General features: G+C 53.4%; 1 protein-coding gene across 1 annotated transcript in view; it reads right to left on the bottom strand.

Moving 5' to 3' along the window:
• The window catches only part of LOC144940619 (uncharacterized), an 86,393-nt gene that overhangs the window by 44,909 nt on the left and 13,829 nt on the right, over positions 1 to 27,655 (bottom strand). Inside the window, 16 exon segments of the mRNA XM_078866876.1 lie at positions 3,078 to 3,174; positions 4,625 to 4,811; positions 6,193 to 7,801; positions 10,620 to 10,796; positions 13,173 to 13,524; positions 14,135 to 14,353; positions 16,029 to 16,155; positions 17,447 to 17,550; positions 18,441 to 18,505; positions 19,412 to 19,493; positions 22,839 to 23,025; positions 24,416 to 24,600; positions 24,914 to 25,084; positions 26,403 to 26,498; positions 26,501 to 26,790; positions 26,793 to 26,821. Coding sequence (XP_078723002.1) covers positions 3,078 to 3,174; positions 4,625 to 4,811; positions 6,193 to 7,801; positions 10,620 to 10,796; positions 13,173 to 13,524; positions 14,135 to 14,353; positions 16,029 to 16,155; positions 17,447 to 17,550; positions 18,441 to 18,505; positions 19,412 to 19,493; positions 22,839 to 23,025; positions 24,416 to 24,600; positions 24,914 to 25,084; positions 26,403 to 26,498; positions 26,501 to 26,790; positions 26,793 to 26,821 — 3,977 coding nt within the window.

Raw genomic sequence — 27,655 nt, 5'->3', positions numbered from 1 at the left:
ACCAATTATCATATTTTTACTGGCAAATGAGGTTCCAATGGTGAAGCTAAGGGTTCTAGATTTGAAGCTTTCGTGACTGCAATGATTCATATTCTCAGGTTTTTTCGGTAAAGTCACGTAGGTAAAAACATTAAAATTAATGAAAGCAAAATAAAACAAAACAAAAATAAAATTCACGACGTTTCGGAGGCAACACAAGTCTCCGTCATCAGGTGGGACCGTCACAGCCGAATTAGCTGCATCCCACCTGATGACGGAGACTTGTGTTGCCTCCGAAACGTCGTGAATTTTATTTTTGTTTTGTTTTATTTTACTTTCATTAATTTTAATGTTTTTACCTACGTGACTTTACCGAAAAAACCTGAGAATAAGCTAAGGGTTGTTAACACGCTTCATGAGTTGAGCAAGGTTGTTGTTGGTGTGATTATATTATAAAAGCTTGGGGAAAGATGACGATGGGAGGGAATTCCGAAGTGGAGCAGTGTGAGTGGGAAGAAGCAGAAAGAGTGTTGTTGTGACAGACAGTGTGGTGAGTGGGTTTGGATAAGTAGGTGGGTGAGGGGGGGGTGAGTGTGTGAGTGGGTGGTTGAGTGTGTTGCTGTGACCTACGTTGTGGCAAGTGGGTGAGTGTGTGAATAAATCGTTGAGTGTGTTGTTGTGACCTGCAGTGTGGTGAGTGGGTTGAGATGAGTAGGTGAGTGAGTGAGTGGGGGGGGGTGAGTGTGTGAGTGGGCGGTTGAGTGTGTTGCTGTAACCTACGGTGTGGTGAGTGGGTGAGTGAGTGGGTGAGTAGATGGTTGAGTGTGTTGTTGTGACCTGCGGCATAGTGAGTGAGTGGGTAAGTGAGTGGGTGGGTGAATGGATGAGTGACAGGTTGAAATCGTGTGTGAGTGGGTGAGTGTGTGGGTGAGTGTGCGGGTGGGTGCTTGACTGGATGGGTGAGTGTGTTGCTGTGATCTGCAGTGTGGTGGTTGAACAAAGTGTGGTGGATGAGAGTGTGTAAGTGGGCGGTTGAGTGTTTTGCTGTGACCTATGGTGTGGTAAGTGGGTGAGTAGATGGTTGAGTGTGTTGTTGTGACCTGCGGTATAGCGAGTGAGTGGGTGAGTGGGTGGGTGAATGGATAAGTGACAGGTTGAGTTCGTGTGTGAGTGGGTGAGTGTGTGGGTGAGTGTGTGGGTAGGTGGAGTGGGCGAGTGAGTGGGTGAGTGGTTGGTTAAGTGTGCGAGTTGTTGTGACCTGCAGTGTAGTGAGTGTGAGTGGGTGAGTACGTGGGTGAATGTGTGGGTGGGTGCTTGAGTGGATGGGTGAGTGTGTTGATGTGATCTGCAAGTGTGGTGGTTGAACAAAGTGTGGTGAATCTATGCTTTGCACAGCGGTGATCGTTGTTGGGACTGAAAGGAGACTTGCTGTCATCTTTATCCGGGGTCTGCAGTGTTTCTCTCCACCACAGAAACATCACCGCCGATTTTCTCTCTCTGGTGAATTTGGAGTTTGCGTGTCTCTCTCCCCACGTGGTCACAGTGAGCCGCTTCATTGGGTGATCATTTGTGGGCAAGTCAGTTCTGAATAAGAGCTACACATTCTAGATTTGAAGCTTTCGTGACTGCAAGGATTCATATTCTTAGGTTTTTTTGGTAAAGTCAAGTAGGTAAAAAATGTAAATTAATAAAAGTAAAATTAAAAAATTAAAAAATCACGACGTTTCGGAGGCAACACAAGCTTCCGTCTTCAGGTGGAACCGTCACAGCACGATAGCTGTATCAAGTGAGAGAAATTCCAAGAAAATAGTCCTTGTATATATACTGGTTGAGGGTGGGAGGAGCCAAGGTAGGCACCTGGATATTATTTTTGTGAGGTTCGGTGCGGCTGAAGCACGCTGTTAGGAATGAGCCTTTGTTGTGTAAACTAGGTGCGGGTGATGTAAAGGTGCGTGTAAATGGGACTGAGCCTTTTGTTATGTAGAGGTGGTGCGGCTGAAATCGCTGCCAGGAAATGAATAAGAGCTACACAGCTCAGTGGGCCTTAGTTGGTAACATGTACGGACGTACGTTGAACATCTTTTTCCACCGTACATAGCCAACAATGCTCATCGGAAGTGCGGCGGGGGGGAAAGGGCAACAAACTAAACACAAAAAATTTCTAAAGAAATTAGTTTGTAAATCTAGAAATGAAAAAAATCGAAATCTGGTTAGGGTCAGGGCCCTCTGCAGTCTTGCTCTGCGCTGCCTCTGATTTCCCACTGGTGCTGGAGGCCCCAGTGAGCTATGTAGCTCTTAAATTTCGATTTAAAGCTTTCGTGACTGCAGGGATTCATCTTCTTGGTTCTTTCGGGAAAGTCACGTAGAAGGGAAATAATAAAATAATAAAAATAAAACATAATAAAATAATTCTCACGACGTTTCGGCCACAACGCAAGCAGCCGTCCTCAGGTGAAGAACAGGTCTGTCGGAAAGACAGCGTCATTATTTTATTATTTCCCTTCTATGTAGCTCTTTTTCAGAAGCGACCTGGCTATCACAAATGATAGCTCAACGAAGTTGCTTATCACGTGGAAATTTACAGCAGCCAAATACTCTAAATACGTGATGTTTATTCTAAATGTGGAAGGAAAAACCGGAGGACCCGGAGAAAGATCCAAGTGCCCACGGGGAGAGAAAGAGACACGCAAACTCCAAATAAGCAGCAGGCGTCAGGGTCGGGAACGACCCCACGACCTCCTGTATACCAGTCGAGGTAGTTAACATCTCCTAGCCACCGTGATGGTGATGAGAGAGAGAGAGACACGCAAACTCCAAATATGCAGCAGCAGGCGTCAGGGTCGGGAACGACCCCACGACCTCCTGTATACCAGTCGAGGTAGTTAACATCTCCTAGCCACCGTGATGGTGATGAGAGAGAGAAAGACACACAAACTCCAAATATACAGCAGGCGTCAGGGTCGTGATCGACCCCACGACCTCCTGCATACGGAGTGAGGAAGTGGCACGGGGGAGGGGGGGGGGTCGCGTGGATACGGGGGCCCACCCGGACCTTGACGACGGTGGGGCACGCGATGGCAGCCGTCTGCTCGGCTCACCTTTGTCGCGGTCGTGCTGCTCGAGGAGCCTCTGCAGCTTCTCGCCCAGCTCCGTGATCACCTTCCCCTTGATGAGCCTCTCCCCCCCGGCGGAGCCCTGCGCAATCCGCACCGCCAACCACAACGATGACGACGATGAGCGTCGAGAGTATTCGAAGGTTCATTCGTGAAAGCGTTTACGAAACCGTCTCACGGCGTACGGATCGGAGAAATGGACGTTCGCGAAGAAAACGGAGCCGGTCGCGAAAAATAAATAAAACTGAAGAGCGCGCCCAGAAGCGTGGACAGGAGTCGCGCTCGCAATTAGTTGCGCTCGCAATTAGTTGCGAGCGCAACGACGTTAAGAAAAGTGAGTGGGCTTGGGCAGGACACGTCACGGCTGCACTGCGGCGGTCACACGGCGCATGCGGCTGGCTCTCAGGCCCTCCTGGTGGAGAGTCCTGGGTCGAAACGCCATCAGGAGAAAAGAAAAAGAACACCTGCTCGAAAGTCCTCCCTGCTAAATAGTCCTGGTCGAGAGTGCTGGGTGCCCTCTGGAGGAGTGTACCAGGTCTCCAGCCGCTAGGCGATCTCTAGAAAATACATTAGACTGTCGATTATCCGTGCTAATGATGGGGATGGCTGCGGGTAATTCAAAATTGCGGAAAGTCCAAAAATATAACCATTTTCCGCAGACCTCTATGCAAAAAACCACTAATCTATATATATGAAAGGGATATCTGTGAATATGTGTGTCTGTTCGAAATGTTTAGCATACTTCCCAACATGCAACAAACTTTTGCATGTGGGTAGTTTCCAGACTGGACACAATGGGATAAGTATAAAAATTGACTTTTGTATTTTGGGGGGGGGGGGGGGGGGAGGCGCAATAATGGATATATATTTTGCACGGCAAGTGAGCGGTGAGGTCACATCTGTGATGTCACCTGCATACTGACGTCACGCATCCCTCCACCCTCCGCGTAGGCCGTGTGTTAATCCAAGACAAGAATCCAACTCTCGGGCGAAGCCGCGTAGCAAAGCTAGTATAGGTAAAAATTAAGAACGATTGCAAATCATCTAATGCGCGTGCTCAATGATAACACGTTCCTGCTCCTGTGCAGAAGACTCTGCCCACCAAGTGAATAGCAGAGCCACGCCAATCAAAATCAATCAAACTCCGCCCACTGTTGTAACGATATGCAACTACTGTACTAGTTAGAAATGAAATAAAACAAATCACGACGTTTCGATCGCAACACAAGCGGTCGTCATCAGGCAACTACTGTACTGTAGAGGCGATCACGTGCATTTCGGGTTAACCGGAGCATAGATTTGCTCTGTTTAAGCACGTGAATTGTGTTAAACATTTCCCAAGTATAACAATGTATAAATGTTTTATAGATTATTAATTTGGGCTTAAGCGAAAGTCCATGAGTTGTTCATTTATGTAAAAATCTCAGGTGCGCGGTTACTCCGCAAATCAGATGAACCGCATGCGGATAATCGAGGTTCGACTGCGCATGGAGGTGACTTTGCAAGGCCACGAAAACAGCAGAGGGCATCACCTGCGGCTCGCTAGACGCCCCGGTCTTGAGCCCCCTTTCGGCTGCAATCGTCAGGCCCTGCTGCTGCTGATGCTGCTGATGCTGCTGCTGCTGATGCTGCTGCTGCTGATGCTGCTGCTGGTGCTGCTGCTGATGACGCCCCGCTTCGCTCCCCGCCGTCTTGAGCGCCACCCCGACTGGCTTCTCTCTACACGAGCGGCAGACGTGACAAGGGGCCAGGGACGGACACGGACACGGCAGAGGTTCCGCGTAAATATACGGATATCCGTTTCCGTAGCCAACACTACAAAAACACAGTGAGCCCTACTCTTGCTTCAGCAATTGTTTCTTGCTGTGGTTGTCTCACCTGATGACGGACGCTTGTGTTGCGCACGAAACGTCGCGATTTAATTTATTTTGTTTTATATCTACGTCACTTTACCGAAAGAACCAAAGAGTATGGATCCCTGCAGTCACGAAAACTTCAAATCCACAGTGAACCCACTGAGTTTTGCATCTTAGCCCCTGTTCTGGTGACGTACGTGTACGTCATCAGTTCTTTAACCCTTTCGCGTTTCAAGAAAGGGTTAATGAGCTGGTTAGTGAGTAGCCGTACTTCATTGGAATGGACTCAGAAGAAAAAACTAAAGTAAAATACAGTAAAACCTTGGATTGCGAGCATAATTCGTTCCGGAAACGTGCTTGTAATCCAAAGCACTCGTACATCAGTTGTGATCACGTGACGCTCGGCAGACAAAGCGTATGCACGTACTGCTCGTATTGCAAGACCTCGCTCGTTTATCAAATTAATATTTATTTAAAAAATGTGCTCGTCTTGCAAAACACTCGCAGACCAACTTACACGCAATCCAAGCTTTTACTGTAACCTTATCAGTACCGAGGCTCCCGCAAGGCGTGTGGGCACGGTTTGGCGCCGGCTATCATAGAGTGCGGCGGTCGTGCCGCCCACAGTTATCTGCGGTGAGTAAAAATGTCTTTAGAAAACAATGGCGCTACTACGCCTCCCTAAATAAAATTAACGCCAAACCGCTTTGCGCGTTCCGAGATTCAGCAGCGGTGAAAGGGGACACCGACCCACCCTTGCAACTTGCAGACGTTTCAGAACGGGACAGGGTTAATGAGCTGGTGACATTTTTGGAGCACGGCCCTTCACAATCCAAGATATCCCTGAGCATCCTGAGGATGCTCGATGCAGCTTCAAGCGGAACGTCGCATACCCGGCTAATAGATCTGGCACTGCGCACGATGGGGTCGTGTGAGCAGCCACCGCCCCCGGTGTGAACGTTGACATGGCACTCACTTCAGGCCCAAGTCGTCCTAGGGGAGGCCCAGCGCCGGACTGGTTCAGGCATTCGTCACGGATGTTGACCCAGAGCGGGGGATTAGACCCAGGTGAGCGGGTTCATTGCACAATGCGGTAAACCACTGGTGCACAAGCACATCTCTCTGCTATGAAAAAGGGCCATTCCCAGAAACAAAATATTATTTAAAAATATTTTATCGTTCAGGGCCTCGCTGTAATTGCTCGACGGTTTGGCATGTTGCTTCAAGTAGGCAGGGTCACTCACCTCCGCCTCCCCCTGGAAGCCTCGCGAGACCTCCACTCCACGTCCAGCACCCCCTCCTGGAGCTCCACGGTGAGACCTCCTGCCTCCTCCCCCTGCTCCTCCAGCCGCTGGGCCCTCGTTTCAGCCTGGCGGAGCTCCGCGGTGAGCCGCGCCACCTCCGCCTCGTGGCAGCTCAGCAGCTCGGCGACGGCCAGCTCCCGCTCATGCTCCAGCAGCGCTGCCAGGCCGTGCAGGCTCGCCTCCCGCTCCGCGGCCCTGTCGGCGAGCTCTGCTTGCAGCTCGTGCCGCCTCTCAGTCTCGTCGGCGAGCGCCGCCACCAGCTCGCGGTGCGCTTTGACCTCGTGAGCGAGGTCTGCCTCCAAGAGAATCCTCCTGTTGGTCTCCTGGGCGAGGCCCGCCGCCAGGCCGCGCCACCTCTCGGCCTCCTGGGTGAGCTCCGTCTCCAGGCTCACTCTCGTCTCGGCCTCCTGAACGAGCTCCGCCTCCAGGTTGCGTCTTCTTTCGGTCTCCCGGGCGAGCTCCACCATGAGGCCCGTCCTCTTCTGCGCTTCCTCAGCGAGCTTCGTGTCAAGAGCTTGGTGACTCTCGGCCTCCTGGATGAGCTCCATTTCCAGGCGTTCTCGCCTCTCGGACTCCTCACTGAGCATCGTTTCCAGGGTCTGGCTTCTCTCGGTCTCCTGGGTGAGCTCTGCTGTCAGGCCTTGGCTCCTGGCGGTCTCCTCGGCAAGCTGCGCTTCCAGGCCCACCGTTTTCTTGGATTCATCAGAGAGCTTCGTCTCAAGCGCTCGGCGCTTTTGAGCCTCTAGGGCAAGCTCCGTCTCCAGGCCTACTCGCCTCTCAGCCTCCTGGACAAGCTCCGTCTCCAGGCCAACTCTCCTCTCGGCCTCCCGAGCGAGCTCCTTCTCCAGGCCCATTCTCTTCCCAGCATCCTCGGCAAGCTCCGTCTCCAGGCCTACTCGCCTCTCGGCCTCCTCGGCAAGCTCCGTCTCCAGGCCTACTCGCCTCTCGGCTTCCTGGGCAAGCTCCGATTCCAGAAAATGCCTCCTTTCGCTCTCCACCACGAGCTCCTTCTCCAGGGTCACTCTCTTCTCAGCTTGCTGAGTGAGCTCCGTCTCCCAGCCCACCCTCCTCCCGGTCTCCTGGACGAGGTCAGTCTCCAAGCTCATTCTCCTCTCGGTCTCCCGAGCAAGCTCCTTCTCCAGGCCTACTCTCCTCTCGGTCTCCTGAGTGAGCTCTGCCGCCAGCCCACGGTGCTTCTCGGCCTCCTGGGTAAGCTCGACCTCCAGGCTCATTTTCCTCTCAGCCTGCTGAGCGAGCAGCACTTGCTGACTGTTCCTCCTCTGTGCTTCCTGGGCGAGCTCCACCCTCAGGCCTTGACACCTCTCGGCCCCCTCGGCGAGCTCCGTCTCCAGGTCGCTTCTCCTCTCGGCCTCCTGGGCGAGCTGCACCTCTAGCCCTCGAACCCTCTCGGCCTCACAGGTGAGCTCTGCATCCAACCCACGCACCCTCACCTCCTCCTCTTCTCGTTGTTGCTGCTGTAGTTGAGCCAGGTGATGCGAGGGGTCAGCGAGAGGTCGCCTTTCCACGTCGTTAGCTTCGCTCGTGCTGTCTGCAAATGTCAATTCGACAACAAGGAGGGGGAATCGTCATGCCCACGCGTGGAGTTTGCGATTCAATTGCCCCGGGAAGTTAAACTAAACTTTTTTATTTTAACAGGTAAGGCCCACTGAGCTACGTAGCTCTTTTTCACAAGCGACCTCTACGCTGCCATTCCGTCACCAGTGTCACCCCATCGTCCGTCGCCCAAGGGCATTTGACGCGTAGGCTTTCACGACCAATATCGTTCACGATAAAGCGATTTTGGGGTTAGATCGCGTAAACATAACTGTGTCGTGCACCCACCGCCACCCTCTGATGTGTACGTTTGGCTACGTATGGTGCAAAAGAATTTCAACATACATAGGATGCCATGTAAGTGCTAATGGGCTATATAGCTCTTTTTCAGTAGCGACCCGGTCAAAAAAGATAGCTCAACGAAGTGGCTCATGTGAAAATGTATAGCAGCCTAATCATCTAAACGCACGTTTCTAAATGTGGAAAACCGGAGGATCCGGGGAAAAATCCCCACGACTACGGGGAGAACATGCAAACTCCAAATACAGAGGGGGTAGGGTCGGGATGGAACCCACGACCTCCTGTACACCAGGCGAGGTAGTTAACATCTCCTAGCCACCGTGGCACCCCCAGTATTAAATGAGCGAAAATAACGATGGGGACGTAGCCGCGGTGTGATGGTTAACGCACTGGACCTCAATCCAAAGATCGCCGGTTCGATTCCATCTCCCGGCGCGGCCCTTGAACTGACTATGCGAGTCTCTAAACTCCGCCCAGTAGTATAAACGGGCACACACTGCGGTCACTCGATCGGCAGCTCCGCGTGGGGGAGGTGGAAAGCGTGCGTACCCAGCTATGGGGGCAGCACTATACCAAGCTCCATCGAGTGGAGTCCGTTCCGCCGGAAGTGGATGCGAGCGAGCAATTGCTGCTGGGCTGCACTTTCATCACGATCACTACCACCCCCCTTTTGCGAGGAGGGGCAATGGCCAAGGCTTAAATCGGCAAGCGATGCAGCATTTCATATTAAGCAACACCAGCCATGATCAATCCACCGCTAGATGCAACAGAACCTTTTCCCTCTTCTCTCCCCGACGTTCATCCCGACTTGCGCTGGCGGCGTCGAAATGTTTTTCAGAAGCGGCGCGACCAGGGCCGGATTAAGATTTTGTAGGCCCCTGGGGGCTACACAGGTACTGTGGTGAGGCCCCCAGTAATTTTCGATTTAAAGCTTTCGTGACTGCAGGGATTCATCTTCTTGGTTCTTTCGGTAAAGTCACGTAGAAGGGAAATAATAAAATAATAATAAAACATAATAAAATACAATTCTCACGACGTTTCGGCCACAACGCAAGCAGCCGTCCTCAGGTGAAGAACTTTACTTTATTATTTCCCTTCTACGTGACTTTACCGAAAGAACCAAGAAGATGAGCCCCCAGTAAAATTTTCAAAAGGAAAACAAATTTAAGGAAAAATACCTTTTTTTTTTACAAGGCTAACTACAAATAAAATTCAGCATTCACGAATGAAATCGCTTTTCACTTCATCTCTGGAGACCCTCTGGGCTGCAGCGCCTAAAGCCCCCGTGCCTTAATCGGGCACTGGGTGCGACCCCTTTTCGGTGTCACAGAACGGAACCCACGGAAGCTGCACAAACTGCCCCTCCACATTAAGCGGTCCCCTTCGCTCGCCAGTTTCTGCTCCTCACTCAAAACTCACTTATTGTTACCCCCAGCTCACCCCACGACCACCCCTTGGTCTTCCCCTCATAACCACGACCGTTACTGTTCCCTCATCCCATTCCCATTCCGTGGACATCACTCATTGACCCCAATCGTTCATACTCTTATTTCTTTCGGTAAAGTCACGTAGGTAAAAAACGAAATTAAAATTTATAAAAACAATAAAATCACGACGTTTCGGAGGCAACACAAGCTTCCGACTTCAGGTGAAACCGTCACAGCAAAAAATCTGTGACAGTTTCACCTGAAGACGGAAGCTTGTGTTGCCTCCGAAACGTCGTGATTTTATTGTTTTTATTTTTTATTAATTTTAATTAATAACTAATTAATTAAAATTAGCATGAATCATTGCAGTCACGAAAGCTTCAAATCCCAATCATTCAATCCATTCATCATCATTTACTGTCATCCATTTAGCTTTCACGGAATTCACGCATCTCAGGTTTGCCCATTGCGTCCTCCCATCTACTTCGTTCACCTCACCTCCACCATGACATTCATGTGTACCGTTGTTGATTCTTTGTAAAGTGCCCGAGTTAAGGCTTTTTATGAATTCCAAAATAAGATCACAGAGATACCTCTGAGATCCCTTCTTCAAGGGACCTCAAGTCCATACACAGCAAAGGGGAACCCATTCCTATCTACCCACTCTGCATGCGAGAGGAACGTTCATCGCACGGCAGGCAAACGGACAAATCTGTAATTTACACCATTGGTACCTCATTTGCCAGTAAGAAATATGCTAATTGTTTTTTTACCCTTTTATCTGGCAACAAAACTGACACCTTTTTTACGAGGAGTCATGTTTGCATAGACCACAATACCTGCAGTCATAATGCAAACAAAAAACATAACTCTGATAATGTATGTTTGCATTATGACTGCAGGTATTGTGGTCTATGCAAACATGACTCCTCGTAAAAAAGGTGTCAGTTTTGTTGCCAGACAAAAGGGTAAAAAAACAATTATCAAATCTGTAATTCTCAAGAGCTGTCATTCAGCCAGAATGAACGCGGCGAACCATTTTTTTTTTTACGGTGCATCCATCGGGGCGACCGTGCTCGCGCGGACCTGAGCTAGACTCCAGGTGTGCCGGTAGGGCCTCCTCCAGGTGCCGGCGGGCGTCGGCGAGCAGGCCGGCGAGCTGGCGCCCGTCGCTGCGCACCTGCTCTCCGAGCCCGGCCAGCTCCCGGCGCACTCCCGCCGTCGACGCCCGCAGCGCGGTGAACGCAGCCGCGCACCCGCGGCCTGCGGAGGTGAGCACGGCGCCAGCGCGTCAATAACAACAGTAATGATCTTCTTGGTTCTTTCGGTAAAGTCACGTAGAATTGAAATAATAAAATAATAAAAATAAAACATCATAAAATAATTCTCACGACGTTTCGGCCACAACGCAAGCAGCCGTCCTCAGGTGAGAGAACAGGTCTGTCGAGGAGACTCTGCCGAAACGTCGTGAGAATTATTTTATTATGTTTCATTTTTATTATTTTATTATTTCAATTCTACGTGACTTTACCGAAAGAACCAAGAAGATGAATCCCTGCAGTCACGAAAGCTTTAAATCGAAACAATAATAATGACGATATTCGTCGCCGCTCAACGCCGCCGCCGCCTTTGTCACCGCTCACGCCGACTGAGACTCGCATCGCCGAGTTAACCACGGCGTGCCACGGTGGCCAGGAGATGTTAACTACCTCACCTAGTGTACTGGAAGTCGTGGGTTTGATCCCGACCCTGACGCCTGCTGTATATTTGGAGTTTGAGGTGTCTTTCTCTCATCATCATCATCACGGTGGCTAGGAGATGTTAACTACCTCGCCTGGTATGCGGGACCGTCGTGGGTTCGATCTCAACTCCGACGCCTGCTGCTGTATATTTAGAGTCTGCGTGTCTCTCTCTCTCTCTGTGGTTACGTGGATTTTTCTCTGGGTCCTCCGGTTTTTCCCTCCACATTTAGAATCAACGTCACACGTTTAGAGTATTTGGCTGCTATATTATTTCCACGTGATGAGCCACTTCGTCATTTATGACGGCCAGAGTGATACAGCTCAGTGGGCCTTAGCTGCTAAAATAAAAAATAGTCTTAGCTTAGTTTAAAAGCTGGAGGTCAGCGGGAGCCAAGCGGCCATGAAGGACCGGCGCTAACCAACAATTGCCCGATCTTTGTGGTCCTCAAGATATAAATATATATAAATGTGATTTCAGACAATGAATGAGCTGTTGATGCATGTGGCAGGAAGCCAGAGCACCCGGATGAAAACCCACAAATGCCCAAGCAGCTTCTATTTGGCTGGATAGAGGGGGCTAAATGGGCACGACATGGGCTGGAGGAGAGATGGAGTGATGGGGTGCGTGGGGATGCGGAGCTGAGTGGACTTGCCGAAGACTGGTACCAGCCTCTGTGGAGTAGGCTCATGAAGATTGCTAGTGGGCAGTCTCCCTCCAACAACAACGGAGGGCAGAGGAATGGCGCTCACAACAACGAGCGGAGCACCAGGCGACTAAAATATAGTAAGTTGGCACAGTAGGGGGTACAGCTGGTGCATCTGCAAGTCATCTCAGTCAGCCAACCCATGGTACTTGGGTCCGTCCCGTGACCTCCTGTTAGTGAGCCTTTGACACTTCACGTGGCCTGGCACAGGTGCTGTGGTGATATCACCATAACTTAGTGACGAATGGCAAGTATTTGTATCATCTTCAGTGGGGAGCAGTAGTGTGGCGGTTAGCGCGCTGCTGTGCTACGAACCTGGCGACCCGAGTTCAATTCCCGCTCACGGCCAACACCAGTGACAATTATCTGAACTGGTCATGGGCCCACCCCTTGGTCGACTTGGCCTCAAATGAGTACCTGGTGCGGTGTGTAAATATCGCAACAAGGGAGACAAAGGCGGGCATGGTGCCGTCCACCCAGCCCCTCGTGTGCCGTGCCGGCCTTCATAGGTGCTCGCTAACAGCACTTGCCCCAACAGTCTGTTAAGGCTATGTGGGGGATCTTTGTCTTTGTATCATCTTTATAACCGACGTCGTTATCATGACTGTGTATGTGTGTGGATGAGTTTGGCTGTGAGCCTCCGACACTTCATGCGGAGTTCACTTAGCCTGGCACAAGCGCCGTGGTGACGTCACCGCCACTCAGTGGTGAATGGCGACTGTTGTTGTTGTTGTGTTGTTGTTATGTTGTTGTGTTGTTGTTGTGCTTATCTGGTAGCAGGTTGGCACAGTGGTAACCGCTCGTGCCTAAAAGCGAGAATGGGCCTCAGTTCGATTCCCGACTCTGGCAACTTTCCGTGTGGGGGTTGTATGTTCTACCCCTGTTTTGTGTGGGGTTTTCCTCAGTTTCTCGTAGCATCTCCAGAGCTAAATAAACCATTGAAATGTAAACGGTATTTTGACCAAACCTGCCAATGCTGGAAAATTACACTGCAAAATCACTCAAATCGGATCGCACATCAGCGGAAGTAGCAGCAGCAGCGGGCTACATCCCCCACCCGCTATTGCCAAACACTTGGCAGGACCCTCTTGAAAAAATAACTCTTGATGACTCTGGCAAGCTTTCCTGGGTAAACAAGTGTGATGATGACCATAATAATCAGAAAAGATAAACACACGAACGAGTCGACACACCTCGAGCAACGGCGCTCCTCGAGCGAACGTCGGACCGATTCGACGGCGACGACCAAGAGTCGGGGTGAGGCGAGGACAAACGCGAATCGCCCATCGCTCCATCGCCACCATCGCCATCGCCATCACCATCGCCGCCCTCCCTCCGCATCCGTCGCTGGCTGTCGATGGCGTTGATGACGGACGCGTACAGGGATTCAACCACTGCGCCCGGGCTCTGCAGGAGGCCCGCCGACCGGGGGCTGATGGCCTGGGCGGTAGCGGCCACAGTTGACGCTGCCGCGGTCAACGCTGCGCTGGAAAGCGGTGGGTGCGTCTCCGCCGCTGGGTGGTTGATCGTCTCGAAGTCGAACACCTGCCGCGAGCGATGACGACACGGGCGAGCGGGTGGGTGGGTGGGCGGAAGGGGTGAGAGCGCAAGACCGTGACGACCCTTTGGATCTGAGCTCCACATCGCGGTTCGAATCGGGTGGCCCGATCCTGGTTAGCAACACCGTGGAGACACCCGCGAGCCGGACCCACTTCTCTCAGAGTGCTCGTTAGTCGACGCTGTAACGTCGCTCGGGGGAGAGGTGGGGCCCACTGCGTGCTGGCGTCGTGAATTAAAAATTTGAAAAAATGTCAATAAGTTACCCCAAAATTTAATCAGTTGGGATCACGCACATCGTGCCAAACAAACGAGCCGCGGCACAACCCGTAAACGCATGGGAGAGGAGACATACAGGAGACAGCCGGTCGACACGGAGAGGACACGGAAGAGGCAGGCATTCGACATGCAGGAGACACAGAGGAGACACGCAGGAGATATGGGGGAGACGCGCACGAGAAAGGCAGAAGACACGGACGAGGCACGGACGAGACACGCAGGAGACAAGAAGGAGACATGCAGGAGACCAGCAGGAGACCAGCAGGAGACACGCAGGAGACAATGGATACGAGACAGAAGGACACCGGTAGGCGTCTACCTGCGAGTCGATGCTGTCCGGGGACAAATCCCTGTTGTCCCTCGTGAGGAGGTCCACATCGTGCCCCCCGTGGGCCCCCGCGTCCTCGCGTCCCGGGTCGCCCGTATCCCCGTGCGACGGCGGCGACAGGAGCAGGAGGCTGCCGGGGCGGTCGGGAGACGCGGGGCTCTCCCCCTCCCAGCTCCCGGCCTCCCCACGGCCATCGCTCCTGCCCACCAGCTGCGGGGGAGGGCAGCACAGCGGAAAGGTTGCACAACAGGGTGCAATGATTGCAGGTGGCCTGGGTGAGACGAAGCTCGCGATGGAGATGCCGAGCCGGCAACGCCGAGTTCCTGGGTTTGGTGGCTGGACTCTTAGCCGCGATTAAACCGCCTTCGCAAGTGTGGCGTGTTGGTGGTCTCAGCCTGGTCACCAATAATTCACACAGAGACCCACAGACTCTCAGAGACCCAGAGACTCTCACAGAGACCCACAGACTCCCACAGAGACCCACAGACTCACACAGAGACCCACACTCACACAGAGACCCACAGACTCTCACAGAGACCCACAGACTCTCACAGAGACCCACAGACTCTCACAGAGACCCACAGACTCTCAGAGACCCACATACCCTCACAAAGACCCACAGACTCTCACAGAGACCCACAGACTCTCACAGAGACCCACAGACTCACAGAGACCCACAGACTCCCACAGAGACCCAGACTCACACAGAGATCCATAGACTCTCACAAAGACCCACAGACTCTCACAGAGACCCAGAGACTCACACAGAGACCCACAGACTCTCACAGAGACTCACAAAAAGACCCACAGACTCACACAAAGACTGACAGACTCACACAGAGACCCACAGACTCTCACATAGACCCAGAGACTCACACAGAGACCCACAGACTCACACAAAGACTGACAGACTCACACAGAGACCCACAGACTCTCACAGAGACCCAGAGACTCACAAAGAGACCCATAGACCCATGACGAACGTGCCGAGTTTATTTTGTTATGTTTGTGTCTGTGTGTGTAGTTATTTAGTGGTCACTGGGAAGCCAAAGGAGGCCAGGCGTGGTGCTGTATAACAGCACTTGCCCCAATAGCTGGTCTGTTAAAACTATACGGTGAATCTTTGTATTTGTCATTTAGTTGTGGCACAGCAGTTAGCGCGCTGCGCTATGAACCCAGTGACCCGAGTTCGATTCCCGCTCAAGGCCAACCAGTGACGATTATTTGAAGTGGACTTGGAACCTCCCCTAGGTCGACTCCACCTCAAATTAAGTACCTGGTGCGGTACATCGTAATCGTCGCCACTGGGGAGACAAAAGTGTCCGGGCGTGACGTTGGCAACCCACCTCCTGCTCGTGTGCAGTTGAGGTCTTCACAGGTGCTGCTCGCTAACAGCACTTGCCTCTACGGTCTTGTCCAAGACTATAAAGCAGGGGATCTTTGTCTCCGTACTGGTTTAGTACGTGGGTGCAGATGACCGTGCGCTCGCCGGTAACTGGCACCAGTATATGGGTACCATGGTGGCGAGATGTCATCTCCCTCACCTGGTATGCAGGAGGTCGTGGGTTCGATCCCGACCCTGATGCCTGCCTTATATTTCCCTCTGGTCGCGTGGATTTGTCTCCGGGTCCTCTGCTTTTTCCCCTCCACATTTAGAATCAAAGTCACGCGTTTAAGAGCATTTGGCTTGCTATGAATTTCCACACGACGATAAGCCACCTTCGTTTGAGCTATCATTCGCGATGGCCAGGTCGCTTCTGAAAAAGAGCCACGTAGTTCAGTGTGTGTGGGCCCTTACCTGGTGCAATCAAAAAATCGTTTTAGTTGTGAGTTCAGTTTGGTGGCGGTGTAGGCGACTGCGTGGCGTGGCGTGGCCGGGCCGCACCGTTTTGGTGGAGAGGAGCTGAGCGAGGGCGAGCGACGCGTCCTGGGCACCGCGCACGGCCCGCGCCAGCCTCCGTCCGCGTGCCGAGTGCTCCCGCAGCAGCTCAAAGTCGCACAGCGTCGGGAGCCTGCGCGGCGAAAGCGGGGGGGGTGGAGAGGGGGCGACGTCCCCGGCGGAGAGAGACGCCGCGTACGGAAGGAAAGATTCACCCCGTTGTTGTTAAGTGTTGTTTTTATTCTCACCCTTGTTTTTACCCAGGAGGGCATCGCCACCCAGCTCAGCCTGTCACGGCCCACGCTGAGTTTGCGTCGTCGAGCAGGAAACCAGAAAGCCGGAAACTGGAAACCGGATACGAGAAACCAGATACCAGAACCTGGAAATCAGAAACAAGATACCAGAAACCAGATACCAGAACCTGGAAATCAGAAACAGGATACTAGAAACCAGAGACCAGAACTTGGAAATCGGAAGCCGGATACTTGAAACCCGATACCAGAAACCAGACCCTGGAAATCGGAAACCTGACACTAGAAACCGGAATCCAGAAACCGGATACTATACACCAGAAATCTGAAACCAAAACATGGAAATCAGAAACCAGATAACGGATACCAAAAACCGGAGTACCTGGAGAAAGCTCATTACTCGTGCCCATGAAAGGGTAGCTGGGGGGCTGCTAAATCTTTAGTGATGATAAAACATAATTTGGAGAAATTTAGCATTCTCAGGAAGAACGTAATCAACCAGGTAGGGTGTTGACTGTTATGTTATCCGACTCTCTGTTGTATTACATTACATTTCTAAGTATACTAGATTTGTGTTTCTATTTCATTTATACCTGATGATGATTGCTTGTGCTGCAATCGAAACGTCGTATGCTAGTATTTAATTTATTATTTTATCTTCATACGTGACTTTACCGAAAGAACCAAAGAGTAGTACCGCCTGATGATGCCAGTTTCCTCTGTGAATGTCTGCCCTGTCCACCTCGCGTTTCTGTGGCACACGCCGAGGGGGGGCTCGAGGCTGCCGGTTCTGGGAGTGGACTCGTCTCGTCGTCGTTGTCGTATCGTCACCATCGTCGCTGAACATCTCCGCGAGATATTGCGCTACGAAGGACAGTTGACTATCTCAGTCAGCGCTGTCCAGCGTTGGACGGCTGGTGTTGTGTACAGGCTCGGCTGAGCTACTGTGGAGAGTGTGCGGACGAGACCGTGAAAGTTGCTAATCAAGACAGTGTCTCCTAGAAATTCTCTGAATCGTTGATACTACACATACGTACAGAGAGTTTCACGCCGCGAGGTGTGTGTGAGAGTCTCATTGGCCAATGTGTGAACAGGGTGGGGGGGTGGGGGTGGGGGGGGACTCGCTTGGCAGTGTTATTTGTGGGAGGGGGGGGGGGGGTGTGGGGTGCTCACTGCAGGTAGGGCTGCATCTCGGGGGGGCTGTGGCTCTGCAGGAAGTGAAGATCTTCGAGCGTCACCGCGGGAAGCTGCTCGTCAAAGGCGCGCGGCTCACGCGTCTGGCACGCACGCACACATACACACAATGACAGAGGTTCCCCCGCATAGCTTTTAACAGACTGCTGGATCAAGTTGGTGTTGGCGAGTAGCACCTATTAAGACCGGCACGGCCAACGAGGTGGGTGGGTGGTCAGCACCAAGCCCGAATGCCTTCGTCTCCCCAGTGCTATGTTGTGTTAATGTGGTTGAACTACTTCGCACCGTACTATTTGGAGGTGCGAGAAGAACAAACTAAACACAAAAAAGTAGTAATAAAGAAATGAGTTTGCCAATCTAGATGATGATTTGAAAGTGCTAAGCTCCAGCGGCTTCCTAATATCTGAAGGAAGAGCGTTCCAGACGGCCGCAGAAGCGCATCTGAAAGCGCCGCACGATGGGATGACCACCATCTCTTTGTTTGATGTCTAGCAGCCAAAAGCCTCTGCTGCTGCGAGGATGACCATCTGGTCCAACATCAATGGAGACTAGGCTCTAAGAAAAGCTGTCTCGGGTGTGGACCAATCAACTCCAATGATAATGCATAGCATTATCATTATCAGAGTTTTCTCTTTTTGTTTGCATTTTGACTGCTTGTGTTGTGGTTATTGCAAACATGATCCCTTGTATAAAGGTGTCAGTTTTTGTACCAGTTGAAAGGGTAAAAACCTATTACTATGTTTGCATTTTGACTGCTTGTGTTGTGGTTATTGCAAACATGATCCCTTGTATAAAGGTAAAAGGGTAAAAACCTATTACTATGACCACCGGAGTTTGCGTGATGGGTAACACTGCTCCTTGACAAGTGCCAACGTTTACAAAGCGCACCAGGCGCTCGTTTATCAGGCAGCGCGGCTCTGATGCCGCGTGCCACTGATGGTGGCCGTGGGCCGAGCGTGGGTGTGGAACTCACGCAAAATGACGACGGAGGCCACGACTCGAGCCCCTGGAAGAGCCGCCCCTTGAGGAAGCTGTGGCCTGGGGAGATAAAACCATGAGGGGAGACGACACCACGGGGAGACACCACGGGGAGACGTCATGGGGAGACACCACGGGAGACACCAGGGGGAGACACCAGGGGGAGACACCAGGGGGAGACACAATGGGGAGACAAGGAAAGACAGCATGGGGAGACAAGGGGAGACACCACTGGGAGACACCAGGGGGAGACAAGGGGTGACACCAGGGGGAGACACCAGGGGGAGACACCAGGGGGAGACACCACGGGGAGACACCAGGGAGAGACACCACGGGGAGACACCACAGGGAGACACCAGGGGAGACACCACGGGGAGACACCAGGGGGAGACACCACGGGGAGACACCACGGGGAGACACCACGGGGAGACACCACGGGGAGACACCACGGGGAGACACCAGGGGGAGACACCAGGGGGAGACACCACGAGGAGACACCACGGGGAGATACCAGGGGGAGACACCACGAGGAGATACCAGGGGGAGACACCAGGGGGAGGGAGACACCACGGGGAGACACCAGGGGGAGATACCAGGGGGAGACACCAGGGGGAGACACCAGGGGGAGGGAGACACCACGGGGAGACACCACGGGGAGACACCAGGGGGAGGGAGACACCACGGGGAGACACCACAGGGAGACACCACGGGGAGACACCAGGGGGAGACACCACGGGGAGACATGAGGACAGCATTGGAGACAGATGCACACACAATACGGTTACACATTGAGTGACTGTGGTGTGAAACTAGGGATCGGATGCAGGTTTTTGTATGGGATTAGCAAGGGTTCTGTACGGGATTAGAGAACGGTTATGTCTGGGATGAGAGAAGAGTTCTGCAGGGGATGAGACGATAGTTCCGTGTCGAATGAAATGAGGGTTCTGTATCGGATCCATCGCTCACCGAAGATCTGTCTGAACGCCTCTCTCCGCTCTCTCTCAGCCTGGTAGAGCTCTTTCCCATCACGCACCAGCAAACTCGCCCACTGCTCCGTCCAGACAAAGACAAAGATTCCCCATGTAGCCTTCCCCAGACTGTTGGGGCAAGTGCTGTTTGTGAGCACCTATGAAGGCCGGCACAGCACACGAGGGCGGCGGTGGCCAGCACCACGCCCGGTTGCCTTTGTCTCCCGATTGGCAATGTTCAGACATCGCACCAGGTACTCAATTGAGACTGAGTCGACCAAAGGGTGACCCCAGGACCAGTTAAAATAATCGTCACTGGTGTTGGCCGTGAGCGGGAATCAAACTTGGGGAGGCCGGGGTTCGTAGTGCAGCGCGCGAACCGCTGCGCCACCGCTCAACATAGACGCACACAGACAGACACGGGCGCGCGCGCACACACGCAGGCAGACATGGGCGCACGAAGATCGCCACATTGATCCTCACAGTCCATCGGGGCAAGGGCTGTGAGCACGTCACGTAGGCACAGCTCATGGAGGGGTGGTGTGGCCCGATGACCAGCAAACACTACGCTGCAATTAAACCATCATCACGCGAACTCCAATTATCCTCGCAGCAGCAGCAGCGGCAGCGGCTTTTGGCTGCTAGCCATCGAACAAAGACGGTCACCGCATCGCGCACCTTCAGATGCGCTTCTGCGGCCGTCTGGAACGCTCTTCCTTTCCGATATTAGGAAGCCGCTGGGAGCTATGCAGTTTTAAATATAAATTGAAAGCGAATTTGTTTAAAACAGCTTTTTCTGTGTAGTTTGTTGTCCTCCGATGAGCACGGTTGGCTACGTACGGTGCAAAGTTCAACATACATACTCGATTAGGATTTAATACTTTCATTTATATAGCGTCATTCATGTTACTAGCATCCCATAATGCTGTACATTAATTATATATAAGCGCTAAACTCCATTTACAGCCACTACTGAGCAAATGAAAACCTACTACCAAGCTAAATCCAAAATGAATAAACTAATTTAAAAAATGGCACCAAAACAAAAGGCACAAACAACAACAAAAATTATCACGAACAAATAAATTAGTCCATTCGGTCGACACATCCCAGACCATAATTTACACGGGATAATTAAACATAATTTCACCGCAGATTATCTGCTCGCCTCTCGTAGCGAGAGAGAGAGAGTTAGTTAGTTTATTACGTATTTGAGGCAGGTGGCCAAGAATGGGCAAAACTTTTCACGGAGGCAACTGCAAAGCAGCACAGACTGAGTGTTTCTAAAACCAACATTAAAAACCAACAGTAAACATATTTAAGAATCAGAGTCAAGAGACACAACAGATATACTAATCTTGATTTGAAGCTTTCGTGACTGCAGGAATCCATACTCTTTGGTTCTTTCGGTAAAGTTACGTAGACAGAGAAATAAAATAAAATATAAAATAATATATCACGACGTTTCGATCGCAACACAAGCGGTCGTCCTCCGCCCGACCGCTTGTGTTGCGATCGAAACGTCGTGATATATTATTTTAAATTTTATTTTATTTTCTACCTACGTGACTTTACCGAAAGAACCAAAAAGTATAAGAACAGATATACTTTGAAAAGAAGAAGAATAATAAATCAATCTCATCAATGGTTCTCATGCTATCCGGGACACAGTGCCAAACCAGGCTGCGATTATTTTTATTATTTCACTCAAGACACACCGAGCACCGACTGAACGCCGCGAGCCAAACGTTTGCAATTTACCAGGTAATTTCTCATTTACTTCATACAGCGAGCGTGCTGTGACGGTTCCACCTGAAGACGCAAGCTTGTGTTGCCTCGGAAACGTGATGATTTTTATTTAACTTTTATAAAAAATAAAAAAATGTTTTACTACCTACGTGACTTTACTGGAAAGAGTATTACACAAGGAGTTCGTTGATCGCAATCGATCTGGGTGACCGAGGAAGGTAAAAGATCCCTTCAGAACGGCACCGGACGACGTCCTTGGCTCACAGGCGCTAGCACGAAGAGCAGGAGGAACCACAGGCGAGCGGGGAAGGCAACAGCAGCGGCAGCCACCCGGCGGGGTGGAGCCGGCGCTACTAACAATTGCCCGAGCTCTGCGCTCCTCTGTGCATTAAAGGCCGTGGTTCTTCTTAACCTGGGGTGCACGCACCACCTGGGGGTGCGAGATGCCCTTTCTGGTGGGGTGCGAGACACGGCCAGGTTTTTTTCGAAGGTAAATCATCGAAACGCAAATTAAGCACGGGCATGTAAGTACAACGACTTTGTTTCATAAAACCTTACGTATGTATTAACACTGTACGATTGATAACCTCAGGGGTGCAAGGCTGTCGTAAAGGTTAAGAACCACAGCACTAAGATGTTGTCGGACAGTTAATGAGGAAACGGGAGAAAATAATAATTTCCATTTGTGATGAAACACAGCAATCGTCACGCTCCCCCACCCACCCCTCGTCCCGACTGCGACAAACATGGCAGGACCCTCCTGAAATAAAACTGTCATGAGACTCAGGAAAGGCTTTCCATTGGTAAACAAGCCGAGTAATCACAACAACGAGAAAGCTATCGTGTTTGTAAATCATCAGATGCTGCTGCTGCGGCAGTGGTGCACAAGAGTGCGTCAAACAACACCACAGCCTTGAAATGGAATAAATAAAATGAAAAATGTGTAATTGGGCGACAATTTAGGGCAATGAAAAACGTGCAAAGCGATTAAAACGAGGGTAATAACGATCATAACAACTATAATTAAAATAATTGGCAGGCACGCGGGCAACCACCCACTCACTCACCCACTCACAAACTCACTCACCCACTCCCCGAGCTAACGACCCGCACACCGACTCAGTCACTTACCCACCCACCCGCCAACCCACTCACCTGCCCACTTAACCACTCACCCACCCACCAACTCACTCACCTAGTCACCCGCCCACCCGCCCACCCACGCGCTTACCCACCCAGCCGTTAAGCCACCCACCCGATCACCCATCCACCCACCCACCTACCCTGCCCGCTCAATCGCTCACCCACCCACTCACCCAACCAACAACCCAATCACCCGCTCACTCGCTCACCCACCCATCCACTCACTCATCCACACACCTGCCCAATTGCCCACCCACCCACCCGCCTGTCCGCCCGCCCACCCACCCGCTCACCCGCCCACTCATCCACAAACCCACTCACCCACCCACTAACCCAATCACCCTCTCACTCGCTCACCCACCCGTCCACTCATTCGCTCACCCACCCGTCCACTCACTCGTCCACACACCCACCCGCCCAATCGCCCACCCACCCACCCGCCCACCCGCCTGCCTACCCGCCCACCCACCCACTCACCTACCCACTCATCCACCAACCCACTCACCCACCCGTCCACCCACCCGCCCACTCACCCGCCGGTAGTGCGCGGAGAAGGCGCGCCGCCGCAGCGTCTCGGTGGCGGCCAGGCAGTAGAGGCGCGGGGCAAGCGCCACCTCGCGCGCGGCACCCACGCGGCCCGTGAGCTCGCGCAGCACGTGGCACAGCGCCTGCAGCTTCTCGCGGCCCAGGTCGGCGTGGTGCATCACATAGTAGCACCACCTGCAGACGCCACCAAAGACGCTCCGTCACGCCCGGGGGGTAGGCCGCGACGCTGAAACGCTCGTGCTCAAGGCTTTGTTGTCTGTCTCAGCTGGCAAGGCCCCGTTGAGCCGAGCAGCTCCATTACCCACAGAGCTACACAGAGGGCCATAGAGCTATGTAGAGAGCCACAGAGTTACATAGAGATCCATAGTTACTTTGAGACCTTTAGAATGAATTAGAGAGCCATAGAGCTACGTAGAGATCCACAGAGTTACATAAAGATCCATAGTTACTTTGAGACCTTTAGAATGAATTAGAGAGCCATAGAGCTACGTAGAGAGCCACAGAGTAACATAGAGATCCATAGTTACTTTGAGACCTTTAGAATGAATTAGAGAGCCATAGAGCTACGTAGAGAGCCACAGAGTAACATAGAGATCCATAGTTACTTTGAGACCTTTAGAATGGATTAGAGAGCCATAGAGCTACGTAGGGAGCCACAGAGTTACATAGATATCCATAGTTACTTTGAGGCCTTTAGAATGAATTAGAGAGCCATAGAACTACGTAGAGATCCACAGAGTAACATAGAGATCCATAGAGTTACACAGGGACCCATAGTGTGCTTCATAGAGACCTATAAGGATTACATAGAGACACACAGACTCAAGACATTATTGTTTCAGCTGGCAAGCCCATCCACTCACCCACCCACCCACCCACTTACTCACCCACGCGGCTCACTCTCTCACCCACTCACCCACTCCAGATGGGAGGGTGGGAATATTGAGAAGCGTGACCAATTCACTGCAGGACCGTAGGGGCCGAGCAATTTTCAGTTCCGAAGTTCGGAATGGACAACGGACCAACGAGGGGCCGAGCCGAGGTCCCCGTCGTGAACGTCTCGGCTTTGGTAAAGTAAAGTCACGTAGAAGGGAAGCAATAAAATGATAAAAATAAAACGTAATAAAATAATTCTCACGACGTTTCGATCACAACGCAAGCAGCCGTCCTCAGGTGTTCCATTCTTCACCGGAGGACGGCTGCTTGCGTTGTGGCCGAAACGTCGTGAGAATTATTTTATTATGTTTTCTTTTTATCATTTTATTATTTCCCTTCTACGTGACTTTACCGAAAGAACCCAGAAGATGAATCCCTGCAGTCACGAAAGCTTTAATTCGAAACTTGGTCAAGTAGCCAGCAGGGTCGGGGAAACCGCGTCTCACGAGCGGCTCACACGGTCGGAAGCGCAGGCAGCGCCCACCGCTGCCGCCTCCACTCACCGCAGGCGTTGCCACGGCCACCGCCACGGCCATGGTGGCGCCGCCAAGGGTGCCACCACAGTTGAGGTGGCGCCATCATTGCCGCCGTTCAAGGCCGTGGTGGTGGCGCCACCACCGTCACTCACCGCAGGCGCACGTGCAGGTTGTCCGTGAGCTCCTGCTTGGCGGTGGCGCAGCGGTGCTTGACGTCCAGCAGCTTCTTGTGGTTGCTGAGCATGATCACCAGCTGGTTGGCGTGGCTGCGGCACAGGTCTGGCAGGACCGACGGGTCCTTGAGGTTCTCCGCGCGCTTTTGATTCGCCAGGAAGCCCTGCGCCGCAAGCGCGCAAATACAGTTATTGTTGAACAAGCTGCTGATGGGCGCCCCGAAGGTCAAACACTGCCCCCCCCCCTACCCTCTAACCACCGCCACCACCCCCGCCACCACCCCCCCCTCCACCCCAGTGGGCCCTGCAGTAGTTGGGAATTGAGAGCCTCGCTTCTTCCTGGCACGACGCCCATCGCAAGCTCGGAATTACATTTGAAATAGGACCAAGAAAAAATTACACGGGGGATTGTGGGTAAACCTGTCGCCGTGACGATGGCCCGGTCGCCGTGGGAGAGGGACCGGTCGCCGTGGTTACCTGCGCCAGCTCCTTCTGCTCGGTGACGAGGCGCTGGCAGGAGGCGAGCAGCTGGTCGAGCACGAAGAGCCGGTCCTCCAGCCCGCGGATTGACTTCATGCTCGGGTTGTCCATCTTGGCCAGAGTTTCCTGGCAGTCGCCCAGGAAGGGCTGCACGATGCCGGGCTCCAGCTGTCGGGCAGCGGTGACCGCAGACGCCAATCGTTAAACCCCGCGGTCATCGCCGTCGTCGTCGTGGTCGCTATCATCATCCTCATCACCACGCACTCTCCTACCTCTCCCCTCTCATCTCAGTCTACTACTCCCTTCCATGCACTCTCCTATTCTCTCATCTCACTCTACTCCCCTCAACGCACTCTCCTGCCTCTCCCCTCTCATCTCACTCTTCTCCCCTCCACTCACTCTCCTACCTCTCCCCTCTCATCTCACTCTTCTCCCCTCCACGCACTCTCCTGCCTCTCCCCTCTCATCTCACTCTTCTCCCCTCCACGCACTCTCCTACCTCTCCCCTCTCATCTCACTCTTCTCCCCTCCACTCACTCTCCTACCTCTCCCCTCTCATCTCACTCTTCTCCCCTCCACGCACTCTCCGACCTCTCCCCTCTCATCTCAGTCTACTCCCTTCCACGCACTCTCCTACTCTCTCATCTCACTCTACTCCCCTCCACGCACTCTCCTGCCTCTCCCTTCTCATCTCACTCTACTCCCCTCCACGTACTCTCCTACTCTCTCATCTCACTCTTCTCCCCTCCACGCACTCTCCGACCTCTCCACTCTCATCTCAGTCTACTCCCTTCCACGCACTCTCCTACTCTCTCATCTCACTCTACTCCCCTCCACTCACTCTCCTACCTCTCCCCTCTCATCTCACTCTACAACCCTCCACGCACTCTCCTACTCTCCGCGCATGAAACTTGGATTTGAGGCCCTCAACCAGCAACGGATGGGCAAATCAGGCCGTGCATGCACACGAGCGCGCGCGCTCGAACATCGAACACACGCAAGCACACACAAACCCCGCATGCACATGCAAAAAAACACAAAGAGCCCCCATATAGCCTTGAACAGACTGTTGGGACAAGGTGCTGTTAGCGAGCACCTATAAAGGCTGGCACGGCACACGAGGGGGTGGGTGGCCAGCACCACTCCAAGCCGCCTATGTCTCCCTAGTGGCGATGTTTACAAACTGCACCAGGTACTCATTTAATCTAGGGGAGGCCCAGGACCAGCTCAGTGCTCTAACCGTTACACGCACGCACGCGCACACACACAACACATTCACGTACACAAACCCTTAGAAACGCACAGACACACACACAAAAACCCACATGCACAAATCATTCCACACGTATGCACACAAATGCACACAACACGCACGCACCTTTCCAAACACACACAGAAACCCTTCCCCACGCACACAAACACACACACACGAAAACCCGCACACACAAACCCTTACACACGCACGCACGCACACACAAGCACGCACCCTGCTCATCGACTCGAAGCACTTTCGGACGAGCGTCTCCACATCGTTGGGTCGATCTTGAACGTTCACCCAGTCGAGCAACGACACGTTGAAGCTGCTACCCGGCCACCGTCATCGTCTCCACCGCCGCCCTCGGGGCCCGGTGACAGTCGGCCGTCGTCGGCGCCGCCGCCTGGACATTTCGGAGGCGGCGTCCCGGGCCCTTCGGGAGGGGCCGGGCCGGCCCGAACGGGCGGCCGCCCCGCTGGCCGCGAGCTGGCGGAGGAGGAGAGGTCGGCGGAAAGGCGGCCGGGTCGGACGTGGTCGGCGAGCCGGCACAGGCTGTCGCGCCGGCGGGAAAAGGAGGAGACGGAGGAGGCGGAGGCGGTGAGGCACTGGAGCAGCGGATCTGAGCCATGACGGTGACGGCGTCGCCCAGCCTAGCGCACACGCACGCGGGAGAGGACGGGGTGAGAGGGGCGGGGAGAGAGGGACGGGGTGAGAGGGGACAGGGAGAGAGGGACGGGGAGAGAGGGACGGGGTGAGAGAGACGGGGAGAGAGGGACGGGGAGAGAGGGACGGGGAGAGATGGGCGGGGAGAGGATGGGCGGGGAGAGAGGGGCGGTGTGAGAGGGACGGGGTGAGAGGGACGGGGAGAGAGGGACGGGGAGAGAGGGACGGGGAGAGAGGGGCGGGGAGAGAGGGGCGAGGTGAGAGGGACGGGGTGAGAGGGACGGGGTGAGAGGGACGGGGAGAGAGGGGCGGGGGAGAGAGGGACGGGGAGAGAGGGGCGGGGAGAGAGGGGCGGTGTGAGAGGGACGGGGTGAGAGGGACGGGGAGAGAGGGACGGGGAGAGAGGGACGGGAGAGAGGACGGGGAGAGAGGGACGGGGAGAGAGGGGCGGGGAGAGAGGGACGGGGAGAGAGGGGCGGGGAGAGAGGGACGGGGCGAGAGGGACGGGGAGAGAGGGACGGGGCGAGAGAGGACGGGGAGAGAGGGGCGGTGTGAGAGGGACGGGGCGAGAGGGGCGGGGAGAGAGGGACGGGGCGAGAGGGACGGGGCGAGAGGGACGGGGAGAGAGGGGCGGTGTGAGAGGGACGGGGCGAGAGGGGCGGGGAGAGAGGGACGGGGTGAGAGGGACGGGGCGAGAGGACGGGGAGAGAGGGACGGGAAGAGAGGACGGGGCGAGAGGGGCGGGGAGAGAGGGGCGGTGTGAGAGGGACGGGGCGAGAGGGGCGGGGAGAGAGGGACGGGGCGAGAGGGACGGGGCGAGA

Source organism: Lampetra fluviatilis, chromosome 23 (assembly GCF_964198595.1).
Source record: "Lampetra fluviatilis chromosome 23, kcLamFluv1.1, whole genome shotgun sequence".
NCBI classification, from domain to species: domain Eukaryota; kingdom Metazoa; phylum Chordata; class Hyperoartia; order Petromyzontiformes; family Petromyzontidae; genus Lampetra; species Lampetra fluviatilis.
Note: the sequence above shows the minus strand (reverse complement) of the source record. Positions and strands in the feature narration are given on the sequence as shown.